The sequence below is a fragment of the Anopheles maculipalpis genome, chromosome X (genome assembly GCF_943734695.1).
Source record: "Anopheles maculipalpis chromosome X, idAnoMacuDA_375_x, whole genome shotgun sequence".
Taxonomy (NCBI): Eukaryota; Metazoa; Arthropoda; class Insecta; order Diptera; family Culicidae; genus Anopheles; species Anopheles maculipalpis.
In genome coordinates this window covers 4,608,886-4,624,383 of record NC_064870.1, presented here as the reverse complement: position 1 = coordinate 4,624,383, position 15,498 = coordinate 4,608,886, and the positions used below count along the sequence as shown (strand labels likewise).

Sequence of the window (15,498 nt, the reverse complement as noted above, 5' to 3'; positions counted from 1 at the left end):
CGGAGAGAGGTGTACGTCAATAAGTGGAGACGTAATTTGGCTGAATATGCCGGAAGTTAGGATTCAGGCGGTTCGAACCGCTTATCGCGCATCCCCGTGCTGGAATCATACAGCTGTCATTTCAGCTGTTTCTGGCGCCCAAGGCTTCGTTTTTTTTTTTCGTAGTGTGGGGCATTTAAAGGCGAAAGATGTCATCCACGCTGCCGAAGGTCAGGGTAGCAGTATGTTGATAGCGCATGTAATGGTTGATAACCTGCCTTCGCGATAACTAACCAGAACAAGAGCCCGGTCAGTTATCAGTGTGCTGATGTCCGTGAATGTCCAGCAATGGCTGGTCCGCGGCATTCGGGATGTCATCAGTAGTTCTGGACGAGTATCAGGTTTCAACCATCTATCTGTACGTTGCAAGATCCACCGAATTCTACAGAGTCTACTAAGCAGGCTTGAGAGTTCTTGCACACCGCAACATTTCTATTAGTTGGTGGAATTTCCCTGCCGTAAACCTAATCGCCACGCGGCGAATTTGGCACTCAGCTGATACGTAGAAGCAGGTGCTGGAGACCCAGTGTACAGCAAAGGTTTCAAACCGTGCAACAAGGAAGCTCAGATATAGCTCGCCCGCTACGGTTTATCAGCGCTAGACGACTAATGTCGCACAAATGCCTCATTTTCATAGATATAGACCCTCCGGGGCCCTGCCGGGGCCCGATCCCGCAATCGTCTGTCGCTAGTTGCTGGTTTAGTCAATCTTGCGCGTGTAAGACGAAGAAGAAAGACCGGTACTGGGGAGGAATTTCAACTATTTTGATTTGCATTTTTCCCCCAAAACTCTGGAAACCGATTAGGAGGACTAGAGAGTGAAGGAAAGAGAGAGAAAGAGACAGGGTAGTTACTAGCCGGTCGGTAGGAACAACCGAAGACCTTGAACGCAACGTAAGCCGTGAAGATTCGCAGGTGCACAGCGCAGGAACGGCAGCCAGAAAGCCGGTGTGTGTATAGCGTTGTTCGGGAATCATTGATATACTCACAGTCCTCCGGTGCGACCTTATGGACTTCCTGTGCCCTTTTTCGTAGCGCTCTCGCTCTCTAAATGGGGCCAATTCTATGTCTCTGCCGGCAGCGGAAGAGTTAAAGTTGACTAGAATTCTCCGCCAAGCTCTCCCTCCGCCGTCCCGCGGGTATTCAGGAAGGGTGAGGACAGACGACCAATGTTTGGCACGTGTACAGTGTATATTGGTATTCACGCCGGCCGAGAACCTCCCCATTTCCACGCATCCAACGCACCGCGCACCGGCAGATCGCGCGTTTAGCACGTACGGCGCGGGCTGTTAAACGCATTCGTAATCATGCGCGCCTTCGCTCACTCATTCACGCCACACTAGCCGCGCCACGCTCTCACCCTATCATAATAATTCCCCATTCCAACCCTCGGCCCTCTTCGTCGCTCCCCCCGCAGGGCGCCACTACTTTACACGGGGGCGCGAGTTTTCTGCTCACACAGCTCAAAAAACGCTGCAACCCAACCCCACCTCCACCCTCCTCCTCCTCCCACCCCCGCCCCTACTAATCCTCTTTTTCGGCAGCACTTCTTTCCTCCTCCGTCCGAAATTGGTTTCATTCGAATCGGCTCGTTATTTTGCACCTCTTCCTGCTTCGGACCACCGCCACACCGTGGATCACACACACAAACTTACACGCGTACACACACACACACACACACACATTCCGCCGCACACGCTCTCAAGGTCAGGTTGTTGACACCGATCTACGCGCTAACGGCTCCCCTGCTTCTTTGCGAAACCTGCCAACCCCAAACCATCCCCCCCCCACCCCACCCCACCCCGGGCGTGTTAGATGTCAGCGCCGCCGCCGCCGTCCAGTTGCGAGGCGTTCTTTGGACACAAACCCCACAGGTAGCGGCCGCAGTGGTGGAAGTCATCGATGCTTCGCTTCGTGTGGTCTCCATTCTCGATTTGTCAAAGTTTGGTCAATCCGTGTCCACGAACTGGAACCCCAGATCTGCGACGAGTGCGCGACGAAACACACATACACACACACACGGCAAAGCAAGATCCGGTGTTTTATGAAGCTTCCCATTTGCTTGCCTTAATTGAAACGAAGCGGCGCTTAATGTGCGATTGCCGGACTTGATCCGGTGGGAAATGCTTCTTCCGGTTCCTTCGCCAGACGGGGGTCGCTTCTTGAAATACTGTCGCCTTTGCAGAGAGCATACAATCTGCCAGTTAAGATATTTGCTGAGCTCGCATACACATGCACACACTACTTTGTAATACAATAGCTCGGTCCTTTATAGTGTGACGCGCAGCCAAGCCAACGAGAACCCACCTCACTTGGGGCATCGCTGTCAAAAAAAATGTCTGAAAGTCAAGTTCGTGGGGAAGCGTGAATGAGTCTACTTCAGAGTCAAATGGGGTCACACGGTGCAGCTAACACGCTAAAGGAGAAATGCCAAAATCCAGATGCCAGATACGCGAGGTCTGGCCATGCTGACGACTGCCAGATGCCAGATGTCAGGAGGACGACTGTCTGGTGACACGTCTCAATAGAACCAGCAAAAAAAAAAGAGAATGAAGAGTGATTAAGCGTTTGGCAAGCCGGAAATGGCGGAAGTGTGGACTTTATAGCACCAACCGACAACGATCCGATTCGGAGATCGCCCCATTGCAGGGGCACACTGGGTTGCAAAAAGCCACACAAGAAAAGCGTCAATAAACAGCGGTCTGTGTGAGTCCACGCTGACCACCGACCACAGGGGGTTCATAATGAAGAGGAGCTAATTTGTTTCTGGTTGTTTAATGAGTTGGTGAGCAATTTGAGTTGGGGGTTTTTTTTTGTTGGTGTTCTTGTTGGAACATATATATGCTTCCAGCGCTGATGCGTGGCAGATGTGTTTGCTCAGCAGTTGTGGTTGATGATGCCCACTGCTGCTGTTTCTGTTTTAACGCCCTTAAATTACTTCTCCTAAACCGGTCGAACGAAATATGCTCGAACTTGCTGATTAATCTTTTCCAGATGCTTTTTACTGCTGTCCACACACGTCCACATATTACCACCATTCCATTGAGCTTTTTTTTTGTGTGACTGTTTATTTTGTGTTTTTTTGTTGTTGTTTTGCTGTTGGTGTCGTCAATAAATCATTTGCATAGCGCGCCAATTCTTTAAAAACATATTTGCATTGTGCGTTAATCGCTTCGGCTATGTCCACTCAATGTACCGGCTTGTATCGCCGGCCGGATATCGTAGGACGGCGTTTGCTTTTTAGGGGTGCGACTAATAGGGCACCACACGCATGCCAACATCGATAAAGACGCATGTATCAATGTCGTTGCCACTCCGCTGTTATTACAAATGGCTAGCCAAGGGTTGTGACGGATTCATTGAATAAAATTGCTATTTCGAAATGTGTGGTAACATGGCTTTGTTTGTAAAAGTTGTAACGAAGGAGTTAACCTCCAAAAGGGAAAATGTGCAGGTGGAACTTGCGTACAATTGTTACAATTGGGAGCTTTGTGCAGCGTTTTTTTTCTCGTCAATATTATGCCTCAAAGCTCTGTGCTGTGGGAGGAAGAGTAGTCCATGTGTATTTGAAATGCTAACGTTACAGTGATGGTTATTAAAGTAAGGCGATTTTTTAAAGGTGATATCATTGTGTTCCTCGGGGCGGGGGTGGCATGGTGGTGTATGCGACAGCGGTCTTCAAGCAGCAGGACCGGGGTTCCAATCCCATCCGGACTGTCCCCCCGTAGTGAGGATAGATTATCCATCGTCATGGTATCGGCAAGTCTAGTAAGTCATGCGATGGCTGGCGTGACCTAGAAGGTCGTTAAGCCAAGAAGTGTTCCTCAGCTCTTATATTAAACTACATACGTGATCCAAAATTATACTTTTATGAACAGTTTGTACAGTTTTAGCTATTTTTTGAACACTGAGAAATTTAGACCGTTACTGGCTTTAATGGATTTTATTTTACCCTTCACTGGATATTCACTCCAGCCCGGAAGGGAAGCTAGTCCGATCGGGATTCAATACCCGATCTAGCCGTGTGAAGATCGGAGATTTAATTAAGCAATTAAACATTTCATTTATACAATTCTGGAATACAAATTCTAGGAACCACCACGAAGGAAGCTTCTCGAAACAAAATGTGTTTGGTTGCAAACAGAATCAGAATGTGTTCGGTGAAGCCCCAGTGCCAGTTGCTAACACGAAAGGGATCGCTATTATATCCTGAGTATTCTAGACGCTTTCACTTGGTTTATTATCGTTTGTAATTATTTTTAATCCATATGTTTTTAATAAAATTAGATCTCTTCTCTTTGGAATAGATCATTGAAAAATCCGATTTTTGATGCGAAAAAGTGTCAAATATCTCAGAGCAACCTCTGTAAACCCCAATTGGACCGTCCACGTCTTGCGTTTGATTAGCAAGTTTGGTTTAAATTACCCTTTTATGTTAGTTTATTATCAATTTCTTTACTTATTAATACTAAATTTCTGAATCTGAACGCATCTCTCAAAATCCTTGCTATCAAAAACATTACTCAGAACATACATCGTACATAGTATAATGGCGAACACTGTACCTTGATGGATGAATTCAACACCAAGAAAGGAATAGAAACCCAACACCACTTTGCTGAACACAATCAGCGAAACTAAAGCGTTAAATAATTCCCTGCTGATTGTTTTTATACTCGAAAATAACACGGGCTATAACCATCGTTAGCATCGTGGTATCGATTGAATCAGCAAAAATAAAATAAACTTAACTACACTCTGTAAACATATTGGAAGTTGCCTGCGACAGAGGTTTTTATTTGTAGTGTTTTTGGTTTTTTTGGTACTACAGGCTTTTTTTTGTTAACACATCGTAGCTTTATTATCACGAAATCGGATGAATGGAAAATGGTTTATTTATTGGTTTGTTGAATATGTATACACAACCACAAAAAAAAACTCTAATTTGCTGACGCCAGTAAAAGTAGTTTTTGGCAAAGAAACTGACTTGATAATTTATTAATGGACTTTTATAGTTTACGGTCGCTCAAGCCGTGTTATTATTTTTTTTTTGTTGAATCCAACACAATACTTTTTATAACATGCATATTTAAGGAACCGGCTAGTAATGGGTTGCTCCAAATAAATGGATTCTTGCAATCTTTGAGAAAACTCTGTGAAGATAGTGTAGTTTGTGACGGTTAGAAAAAGATCGCCGCCACACATTTGATGCATGCAGTCCTTTAACCTTTAATGAAATGCAAAGTAGTAATAAAAATACCGGCAGAAACTTTGGAGTTCGCTACTTCTTGGTATAAAGATCTGTCAGCCATAATAAAATGTCCTACTAGACTTGCTGATAATCACGTCCATAACACGGGCGAAAGGTGAATGGATTAGAGGATTAGAGATCCTCGATATTCTTGCAGTATGTGAAGACTGGAGGGACCTGTCCCGATCGGATCGATCTTTAGAGAGTCTCGTGTTTAGTGAATTTTTTTATTGAATGTTGAAAGCTTCAATAAACAGATACGCAGCAATTGGGTTTGTCACGACTCAACAAATTGTAATTTTTGGGTGTAGAAAAATTTTGCCCTCTGGTATCGAGAATCGATCCTTCAACGCCTAGCGTACTAGTCCGCACACTTACCAGTGGCTCCAAGTATCACCGCCCGGAGAGGATGATGCAACGAAGGCTTTTTGTTTTGGCGATCGCAAATAGTTCATTTTATGAAATATCATCGTCAAATGCGCTGCTACGCGCTACGCTGCTGGGGACAGCTTACGTGCCTTCGGGTGCCGTCTGATGCGTGCGTACACGCGTGTGAGGTGATTTAAAGTTCTCCCAATTCCCAAACACACAAAGGAAACAAAAGTGAAACCACCGCGCAAACCACCGAGGCTGATGTTGCGCGCTTTACGCAATAGAGGCCGCTAGACGGTAGGACCGCTACGGAGAGCATCATCATTTTGGAACCTGGGCTTTCGGCCTACCCTCTACCCTTATCCGTTGCTGGCTGCGTGGTGTTGCTTTTTGCATTGTTTTGGTCTGTCTGGCTGGCTGGCTGGCTGGCGCAGCGGAAGCCTACCAGACGAAACGTGTCTCGAATGAGGGTCAAACCATGTGCCACCCAACGATACTCCCCAAGCTTCTACCCACCTTCAGCTCCCCCTTCTATCAGACCTTTTTTTTTTTTCGTTGGTTGGTTCGGTCGCAAAAGAAGCGGTTTTTGGCAGCTATTATATCTTGGTGAAGCGTGTCTGTGTGTGTTGGGGAGAGGGGGAGAGGGGGGGGGGCGGGTTTGGCAACCCTCACAGGACGGGACTGGAGCGTCTAACGCTACTGCGCCGAACACCACTTGTTGCTAAGCGCTGTAGCGGTCTCGCACATGGCAGAAAAAGGGAAAGAAATATACCGAAATCAGCGTCTCTGAAGTGGCTAAATCTAACGACAAAAATGTAGACACGTGGATGGCAAAAAGATGACTAGAGAGAGAAAGAGAGAGAGAGAGAGGGAGAGAGAGAGAGAGCACAAGTGAGCGCAAGAGTGGTATACTTTAAGGTCACCGTACGATCGTGCGTGCGTGCGTGAGTTCGTAAATGACTCACAATTTTGTTCCCTGTCTCTGTCATTTACCTTTTAATAATAGGCAGACACACACACACACACACACGCACATTTGGCTCCAATAATTTCGCACCACACTAAGAGTGTAAAATGTGCGTATCCGGTTTTCTATTTGGCGAACGCAGAAAAAAAAAAACTTTGGCACATCCTTCACAGCCCAGCCGCGGACGCATTCCCTGTCTTGGAGGTTGCTTTTCTAATTATTTTTCAATAGCAGCTAGCGATGCAATAACGTCTAGACGAAAAGCGCGATTGCCTAAGACGTGTGCGTACGGATTTGTGGCTGTGTCTTGTTTTTTTTTTATTATTGTTTCCTATTCTTTTCCTTCTCGCTTGCTATTGCCTTTCTGCTCGTTCGCTCACCAGTTGAACTATGCGCTTGGTGGGAATAAGATAAAGGTTGAAGTGGGTCGAGTAAAGGGACTATGTGGTGGGGAAGAGCGGAGGTGGGGGAGGGGATGTGGCGGAGGAGGGGGTGAATTGCGGGCGGTCGAGACTGGAGGCTTGTCTCCTATGTCGGCGAGGCCGCGAAATAGCGGTATAATGCCGCACGCATCGAAAAGATCAGCAGGCGACGGTTGGGTGGACGCAAGAGTTCGAATGCGTTTCGATTTGCTTTTCTTCTATGGTTAGCTTTTCAAGTATTTTGTTTCCAGGCGTTGGAAGTCGCTTAAGGAAGACAAGTTCTCAAATTAAAAGCATCCTTTAAAGCAAAAATGTCAGAAATCTTTTTTTTTAAATGTCTTCCTATATACTGAAGAGCATCATACTCATTAACCTCACTTTTTTTACATGTAAATTTTTTCTCCAATCACCCTAATGCGTCTGTTCGAAGGTAACGTGTATAACAAAAGATGTGACACACACACACAAACACGCACACATACGCACGAGATGAAAAGGTCGACTATGCTCGCAGCATAACGTCCCACCCGTTCGACCAAGTTCGCAATTCCCCGTATCGAACGACCGATCAAGCGTTTGATCTGCTATAGGTGCGTTTGTTCCGCGCTTTGGATTAATTATTGACTGCGCGAAAGCTTTTTCGAAAGCCGTCTGCTGTTGCGATCCTTCCCCGGGCACCTTCCCCTACCCACGCTTGTGGCACGTAGTCACATCACCGTCTGTATGCAAAACTTTCCGACTGGTTGGTCGGGACGGGTTGATTTTCTTTTCGCAATTTATTGCGCTACAGCTATTATACATCCGATGCGTCCTTTACGGTGTTGGAGTTTTTCGCAGAACAAGTACCGAATTGCGACCCTAGCAGAGTGTGCCTTTATGGGTAGGATTTGTAAACCTTGCTACAACCTGACTGACAGACGTTGGTAGGACTAAGTAGGGCATCTATAGTCCCAATCCTCACAAACACTTCTGTGAGATTTTGGTTCTGCTCAATGCTGGCGGAGTCCTCTTAGCCGAACTGGAGAGAAAGATACTCAGAATGTATCTTTGACGAGTCATGATGAGCTCTATTAGTTGTTAGCACCATTGCTCAGCGAATTAGAGTCTCCAGGCTCCGGTTGGCTGGTGCTTTTATGAGAATGACACCGGGCGAACGACGATCCAGTCGTCCCAAATTGAGATGAAGTGATGGCATGTGGGATCGATGAATCCAACCAAGGACCTCCAAGAACTTTGGTTAAGGATCCAACCAAGGACCTTGGAGGAACGGACCGAATGAGGTTTGAATTCCGGTCGTGTCGCATGAAGACTGAAGCCGTTGTCGCTTCTTCCACCGAACTACCCCATCTACTGACTTACTACACCGTATCGATACCTCATTAACGAGATCCGGATGGCATTTTTTCCCCGGGACCTGCGCAATAAAGCTAGCAAAGTACAGTAGTCGAATAAAAAAAGTTTGCATCAAATTTTGCCACAAATGTTGACCACCCTTGGCAATCAATTTTAGTACAAACCAAGCGTTACGAAAGCGTTACGAGACAGACCGTTTTATTCACCCTTTCACAACAGCACCTCTCACCGGGCGGGCAAAATATCGATAGACCGGTGACAGAAACCACTGATGTGCATCGCGAAACAGTGCGCTGCCTCTCCGTATCGGAGAGTGCTTGAGAGAGGGACCCAATTATGAACATTAATTTCGTCATTTGGCAATTCTACAGCATCACTCGGGCCATGTGCGAAATTAGTGAGATTTAAACATTTTTTCATACGAAGGTGATTAGAAATTTGATCTATCTATCGTATATACCCATCCGATCATCGCAGTGGCTGTAGTCAATAGGTTGATTAATTGCTCGCCAACGACATAAAAGAAAAGCTAACGCCATTTTACTGCTTCCGCAATAAATCGTGCCTGTGCTTCTGTACCGGTTTTTCTTCAACGGCACAGAGAACTGGGAGGAGACCCAACACCGACACACACACACACACGGTGACGGAAGTTCATCAGCGGTACCGGTGAAAGGTGGCCAGTTCGGTGGTACCGTGGACTGGGAACCGTGAAACGATTACACACGCACACGGCAACAGTCGATTGTGATAACCTATTTAGATAACATCGACAACAACTGAAGTCGTCGGTACGTATCCCCCCCGGTATCGCTTCCTTCTGCACAGGTCTTCTCCCTTCGCCCTCCATAAATTGTGTTCTCCCGTGAGCGAAAGGAGAAGCTGTTATCAGTAGCTTATCTTATCGTCGTTAACCGTAGTAAAGATACGGTATGACATGGGCATCGGGTCAAACACCAGCCTAGCGAACGGGTCGTGGAACCTTAGGTATTTAGATAACACAGTTGTGTCGAGCAATTGAATGGCTCTCCTGGGCTGGTTACGTAATGAAGTGCAGTCGGTACACAATTGCATGATAAAATAGCGAGAGCTCAACTAAACGTATCAAATTTTTACGCTTAATAGGTTTTGTAAGGGCTGGTGTTATGTTGTAGATTTACAATCCACCAAGGATCAACGAAGGTCACAAGCGGATCATGACTAGCAATATGGCCTGGACCTTCTGTATGAATGAAAACAACAAAATTAGTGGCCTGTGAATTTGATCTATTAATAGAACAGTAGTCCTAGAGGATGCAATAGCTCGGTTATACCGAAGTCAAATCATGACTGACTCGTCTAACTATAGGCCTAAGCCTATAGTTTGATAAACTGGAAGAATCTGAAACATCCTCGCTCATTTTTAGACAGTTTTGACGTAACTTCAACGTACTCCTCCGCTTTAGCACCCTGACCTGTCTTTCGAAATTGGGTGCCAATGTTTTAGTCCCGATAGTTTAATTAGTAGGTGCAACTTATTCTTGGCTACAATGACAGTACCTCGGGCCTTTTCACAAGCTAAAAACTGTAACTTTAACGCACAATGTCTTATGATATGCGGCAGCAAACACACAACTGGTCGGAGTAACTGTTTGAGAGAAACTGTAGAAGTAAGGCAGCCATTTCGCACATAGTATTAAGCGTTGGGTGCAAGTAACTGTCAGTGTCATCAAACGTACACTGTCACGTACTCCCGACATCGGTGAAATGTGTTCCCATACGTGTTGATTTTGCTTGGGCGTGTGTACAAGGTGTTTTTTTGTACCAACTACATGTAATCGCATGTGCGTTGTTACGATTAAGGAACCTGACAATTCGTCCAACGAGCACGCATAATACTTCTGGCCCGAATCATCACTGTCTCATTGTGGTATATAAATGTGTTGCCGCCGGTGAGAAAGACATGCAGTTCCAGCTGGATTGTGTACAGCAACTAACTAGAGCAACAATGAATTCGTTTGCGCTTTCGGTCCTTGTGCTGGCAGTAGGAACCATCTCGGTGTGTGCCGGTCTGCAGCACTATGTGGCGGAGAAGAGCTTCAACCAGGCGCAGGCCGAGTGTGCCCTGTACCAGGGCGTCCACGATGACGATCTGCTGCGCTACGTGAAGGAAGGCTACCCCGATGTGGAGGAGGTCCGCTGTTTGCTGCGTTGCGTCGCCTTCAACCTGCGCTTCTGGAACCACACCACCGGTCTGCAGAAGCACATGATTGCTGGACACTTCGTACCGTACCCGGATGACTTCCACAACGTCGAGCGCACGGAGGCCTGCCTGGCAGAGCAGCTGTACACTTGCGACGATGACCTCTGCACGCAGGTGTACAAGGCGTTCCAGTGCTACTACCAGCACTACGGTGCGCTGAGCGAGTGCCCGCAGTTCGTGGTCAACACCTACCTGGAGGATCGTCAGGTCGCTGTGGATCTGTTTGGAATGTTGGCTGTGACTCAGCCGACGCTGCAAAGCCTGGCTGGTGGTTGCTTCCCGAGCGGTGAGGAATCGCTGTGCTTCTTCTACTCGTTCGTGGTCCGCAGTGGATTGTACACCGAGGAGGATGGTGCTAACCTCGAACGTCTCTACTACCAGTACTACGAGGAGGTGTTCAACCCGAACAACGCCAAGACTGTCGCCTGTCTGCAGAATCAGAAGAAGCTTGCCTGCAAGAAGACCACCTGCCAGCAGGCTTACGACACGTTCCAAGCTTGCTTCGGCGAGTCGATGGGTCTGGAGTACTTGGTCCACACCGTGTTCGTCGATGCTGCCAAGGAATTCCTTGGACAGCCCGTGTGCTACTGCACCAAGCACCAGACGTGCCCGATGCACAGATACGGATGTTAAGAGCAATCGATGGTTGAACTTTTCTGGAGCAATCGCAATTCTCTTTCTGGTGTAAACGAATGAAGCAATAAATCAAAATGTCTCAAATTTAATCAAAGTCTTTGATTTTAATTCCATTGAGCGCAGTACATAAGGGGGTGGTTGAGGGTTTAGCCCTCTAATATGTCTTCACACTGCAGGATCGGAATCAAATATAGTCCGAACTGCTCCTCCTGAGTGAGGGTCAATGATCCAAATACGTGGTATTAATAAAGTCGAAATCGATGAGTCTATTGTTCATTCGATGGCCGGCGTGACTTATCAGGTTGTTAAATCAAAGAAGTATACGGAATTCTAGAACTGACAGCCTGCATAGCCTAAAACTAATTTAAATTTTCTAGAATGTGGACTGCTAGATCTAGATGCAATGCACATTGGTTTGGAGACATTCCCTTATCCACAATTCAGGTGTTATAAACGTTATAAACACAATAGAAAATCCTAGATGACTCATTTTACGCTTCGAAGGATCCATCATCAATTGTCATTATAAAGATATGTTTTTCCCCTACTCGAACTTGGAGAGTTGCATTCGTAGTCGCACTAAGGCTGTCGGAGTATGTACTTTCAAGAATTGTTTAATGTGTTCTTCTTGTTTGTTGGCTCTAAATTCTTGAGGTGTCTTGAATACTTAGATTATTGATTTTAGTTGGCTCCGTTTAACCCGTAGATGGAAAATTGATAATGTGATACGGGGAGATAGTTTGAACAGGGTTCGATACATGGTCGCTTGAAGACCGACTTCGCTACTGCGTCGGACACCAGAACACCCCGGACTTCATTATACTGATGACAGATTATACTTAGCTGTAAACTAACGCCTTGGTTCATAAATATTCGTTACTAATGATTAAAAGCACGAAAAAGAAATAAAGAACAAACTTCCTGTCAAAATCTGAAGAGTTCTAGCGTTCTAAAGACTTAAGCTTTTTTATCAAACAGTCTTTGGTGGTTAATAGAGACTTTGAGTCATTATATTCGTCTCTGTCAAAAGGAACTTATTGTACTTGTCTTTGGTAGTTCCTGCATATTTGAGAAATCTCAAACAATACTACCATACTGCAAGATTCAGCAATACATGCTGCCATTAAGAGTTCGAGAGGGAATTGGAATCGCGAATAACTGCACATGTGCGACACCTTGAACTGACCCAAAGAGACGATTAACTAACGGATGGAACGATCATATTACAGTAACTACTTGACCTAGGTGACGGTCAATGTTTGTGTTTTCTCCATGTTTTAGATACACAACCAACTACACAACGAATACAATTCTTTCTCTGATGTAACAATCACAACTCACTATCCAGCACGCACCGTATGTGCCTACTATCTGCGGTGGAAGCTTCACAGCTTATGTTTGTGCACCTGTTTTTTTTATCGTGGACGTTGTGAACACAGTTCCAAACGCAAGTAAGAGAAAATTTGCCTCGAAGCACGCATTTTCCATCTGGTTCGTGATATCTTTCGCCAGCGGTCTGCCAAACCTCGGTTCATATATAAACGAGCCCAAACACAGTCTCTACAGTACAGCTCCACTCGTGAAGCATCTAGCAAGGTACAGCAAAATGAACTTCTTCATCCTTTCGGCAGTTCTTCTGGTGGCCATCATTGGCTCCATCCAGGCTGACCATAATCCGCTTCCGCACTATTTCATGCGGAAGGGATTCCCCGAGGCTCAGGCCGAGTGTGCTGTCTACCTGCGGGTGCCGCAGGAGCGTCTCCAACGGTACATGCGTGAAGGATACCCCGACGAGCCGGAAGTGCACTGTCTGGTACTGTGCGTCCTGGAGAACCTGCGCGCCTGGGAGAACGGTACGCTGCAGGAACATGTGCTCGTCAACTACTTCGTCCCGGCCGCGGAAGACTGCGACAATGTCAAGCGCACGGAGCGGTGCCTGGTAAATCTGCCCCAGGAGTGCAACGGTGAGCCATGCGTGCAGGCCTACCGCGCCTTCCAGTGCTACTACCAGAACTACGGTACGCTGACCAACTGCCCGGAATACGTCCCAAGCTACTACGGCGAGGACCTGCAAGAGGTGTTCGATCTGTTCCTGATGCTCGACACCTCGGAAGATACCCGTAAGAAGCTGGCTGGTGGCTGTTTCCCGAGCGGTCCCGAATCGCAGTGCTTCTTCTACGCTTACCTGCTCCGCTACGGTGCCTGGGAGAAGGATGAGCCACTCCTGCACAACCTGTACACCCAGACCAACGAGGACGCCTTCAAGAAGGATAACGCCGAGACTCAGGCCTGTTTGACGAACCTGAACAAGCTGGCTTGTAACAAGAGCAAGTGTGAGCACGCCACTGACGTGTTCGTTCAGTGCTTCGGCCATACTAACCTGTACAAGCATTTGCTTGCTGTGTTCAAGGATGGTGCACAGAAGTTCACCAAGCACTAAGAATTGGCCCCACCGAATAATTTGTTCTATCACACAACAGAATCAATAAATCGCTTTTAATTGAATGAAGTAAAAATTTTGATTTCTTTTATTTTGTGAAACTATTCAAAACTTATTCTTCTTCATCTTCTTCTTATTTGTTGTGGCCTGCCAAGAGTTGACATAACCAATTCATCAATTCGTTTTTAGGAATCGCGATTCAAGACTGCATCCGATATTCACCAGGTTCAACTCGACCATTTCCAGTCCTCATATACATATGTATATCTGCACTGTTAAACAGCTCAACTAGCTTGTTGCTCATTCTCCTTCTTCACGCTCTCTGCTTCCACCCACCAGCAAAGATAGTCCTTAGCATTCGCCGTTCGACAATGGCGATTTCATTGGCGTCCTCTGTCACCAAAATCCAGGACTTGTACCCGTAGAGATCTACAGGACGTATTAGTGTATGGTATGGCGTGCATTTCGTGTGTTATTGGACTTCTGACTGGAGTTCCCTGAACAATTCTACAAATTTTCGCTGCTTGCGTTCTTGTCCGAAGTTACGATCGAGCCTAGGTAACAAAACACCTCTACCACCTCGAGTTCGTCGCCACGTTGCTTCCGTGTCGGGCTCTATCACGCTCAGAGCCTCCGGGAAACACGTTCTTTGTCTTCCTCGAATTGATTTTCAATCCAATCACGTCGGGAACACGGATGCGATCAAAGAATCGCTATAAATCCAAGACGCAATTGACAGCCCTTTCTATACGCCAAATTGAGTGTAAAATGCCGGGTACTGTAAATTTCAGACTGCCAGGAATTCCAGAATTTCTGTGGTATGAGAAACACAACGAGTTAAAGTTGTCTAGTCAAGTTGGAAGAAGTACGATGTCAGAGTATTGGAGTTATTATCTTCATGCATCCATGTTTCTTCCGCTCAGAATAAACTAACTTTCTTCCCCTTCTACTCGGACATTATTGTCTTGATTATGCTAGCTTTACTGCCATCAATTTCGCCAATTATACATCAAATATTTAATGTATCATTCATACCTCATACTCTTCTGCTTAATGTGACACACTATATAGGAATGCCACTTAAGAAATTGTGCCCTTATATGTATTTTGTATCAAATAAACTGTCGTTAATTTTGTAAATATTGTCTGACTATATTTGTGTTCGTTGTTTGTATCATGTAATTCTTCTTTTAGAGCTCCGAGTCGGAGAATGAGGCTCTTTCCGGTATTCGTAATGCCTCCGGCCCTCGTAGAATCATCACTGAGGCCTTAATCGTTCTAGAACCAAGTTAGGATATTGATATTTCAGCTATACCACTTCAGCGAGGTTCTCCCTTGTACGAAGTACCTCGTATAAGAGGTCGACTGTACAAGGTATCTTGGACGAGATCTCATATGCGAGGGCTTTCATATGAGTTCCCCTGTATGAGGTTCCTTATATGAAGCCATTTTTAAAACCCATCTGCTGATCAGAAGTCTTTCCGACAAGTTTAACACGCATGAATGTTAATGGAAGACTATCTCAGTTTGTATTAGTATGAAATGTATATGTTCAGTTCATTTTCATTTTCAGTTCATTTCAATAACTTCTTTGAAGTTTAACAAGATGAATTATGAATATTAAGAATATATCATGAGGTACACATCAGAGCACGTGAACGTAGTATATGTACTTGTATCTCTTGTAACTCTTACAAACCAAATGTAACAGTTAGAGTAACTGTATATTTTCCACGTAAAACGAGCATCAGAAGTAAATATTGTACCTGTCCGTTT

At 45.8% G+C, this 15,498-nt stretch overlaps 3 protein-coding genes across 3 annotated transcripts in view; all 3 read left to right on the top strand.

The window, feature by feature from the left end:
• LOC126561227 (brefeldin A-inhibited guanine nucleotide-exchange protein 3) overlaps nucleotides 1-15,498 on the top strand; it is a 212,221-nt gene that overhangs the window by 173,018 nt on the left and 23,705 nt on the right. The gene's annotated exons all lie outside the window — the stretch shown is intronic.
• The window catches only part of LOC126562625 (tRNA dimethylallyltransferase), a 44,928-nt gene that overhangs the window by 22,547 nt on the left and 6,883 nt on the right, over nucleotides 1-15,498 (top strand). The gene's annotated exons all lie outside the window — the stretch shown is intronic.
• Nucleotides 12,731-13,769, top strand: LOC126559636 (uncharacterized). Its single transcript, XM_050215809.1, has one exon. The coding sequence runs from the start codon at nucleotides 12,889-12,891 to the stop codon at nucleotides 13,720-13,722; it is 834 nt and encodes a 277-aa protein (XP_050071766.1). The 5' UTR covers nucleotides 12,731-12,888; the 3' UTR covers nucleotides 13,723-13,769.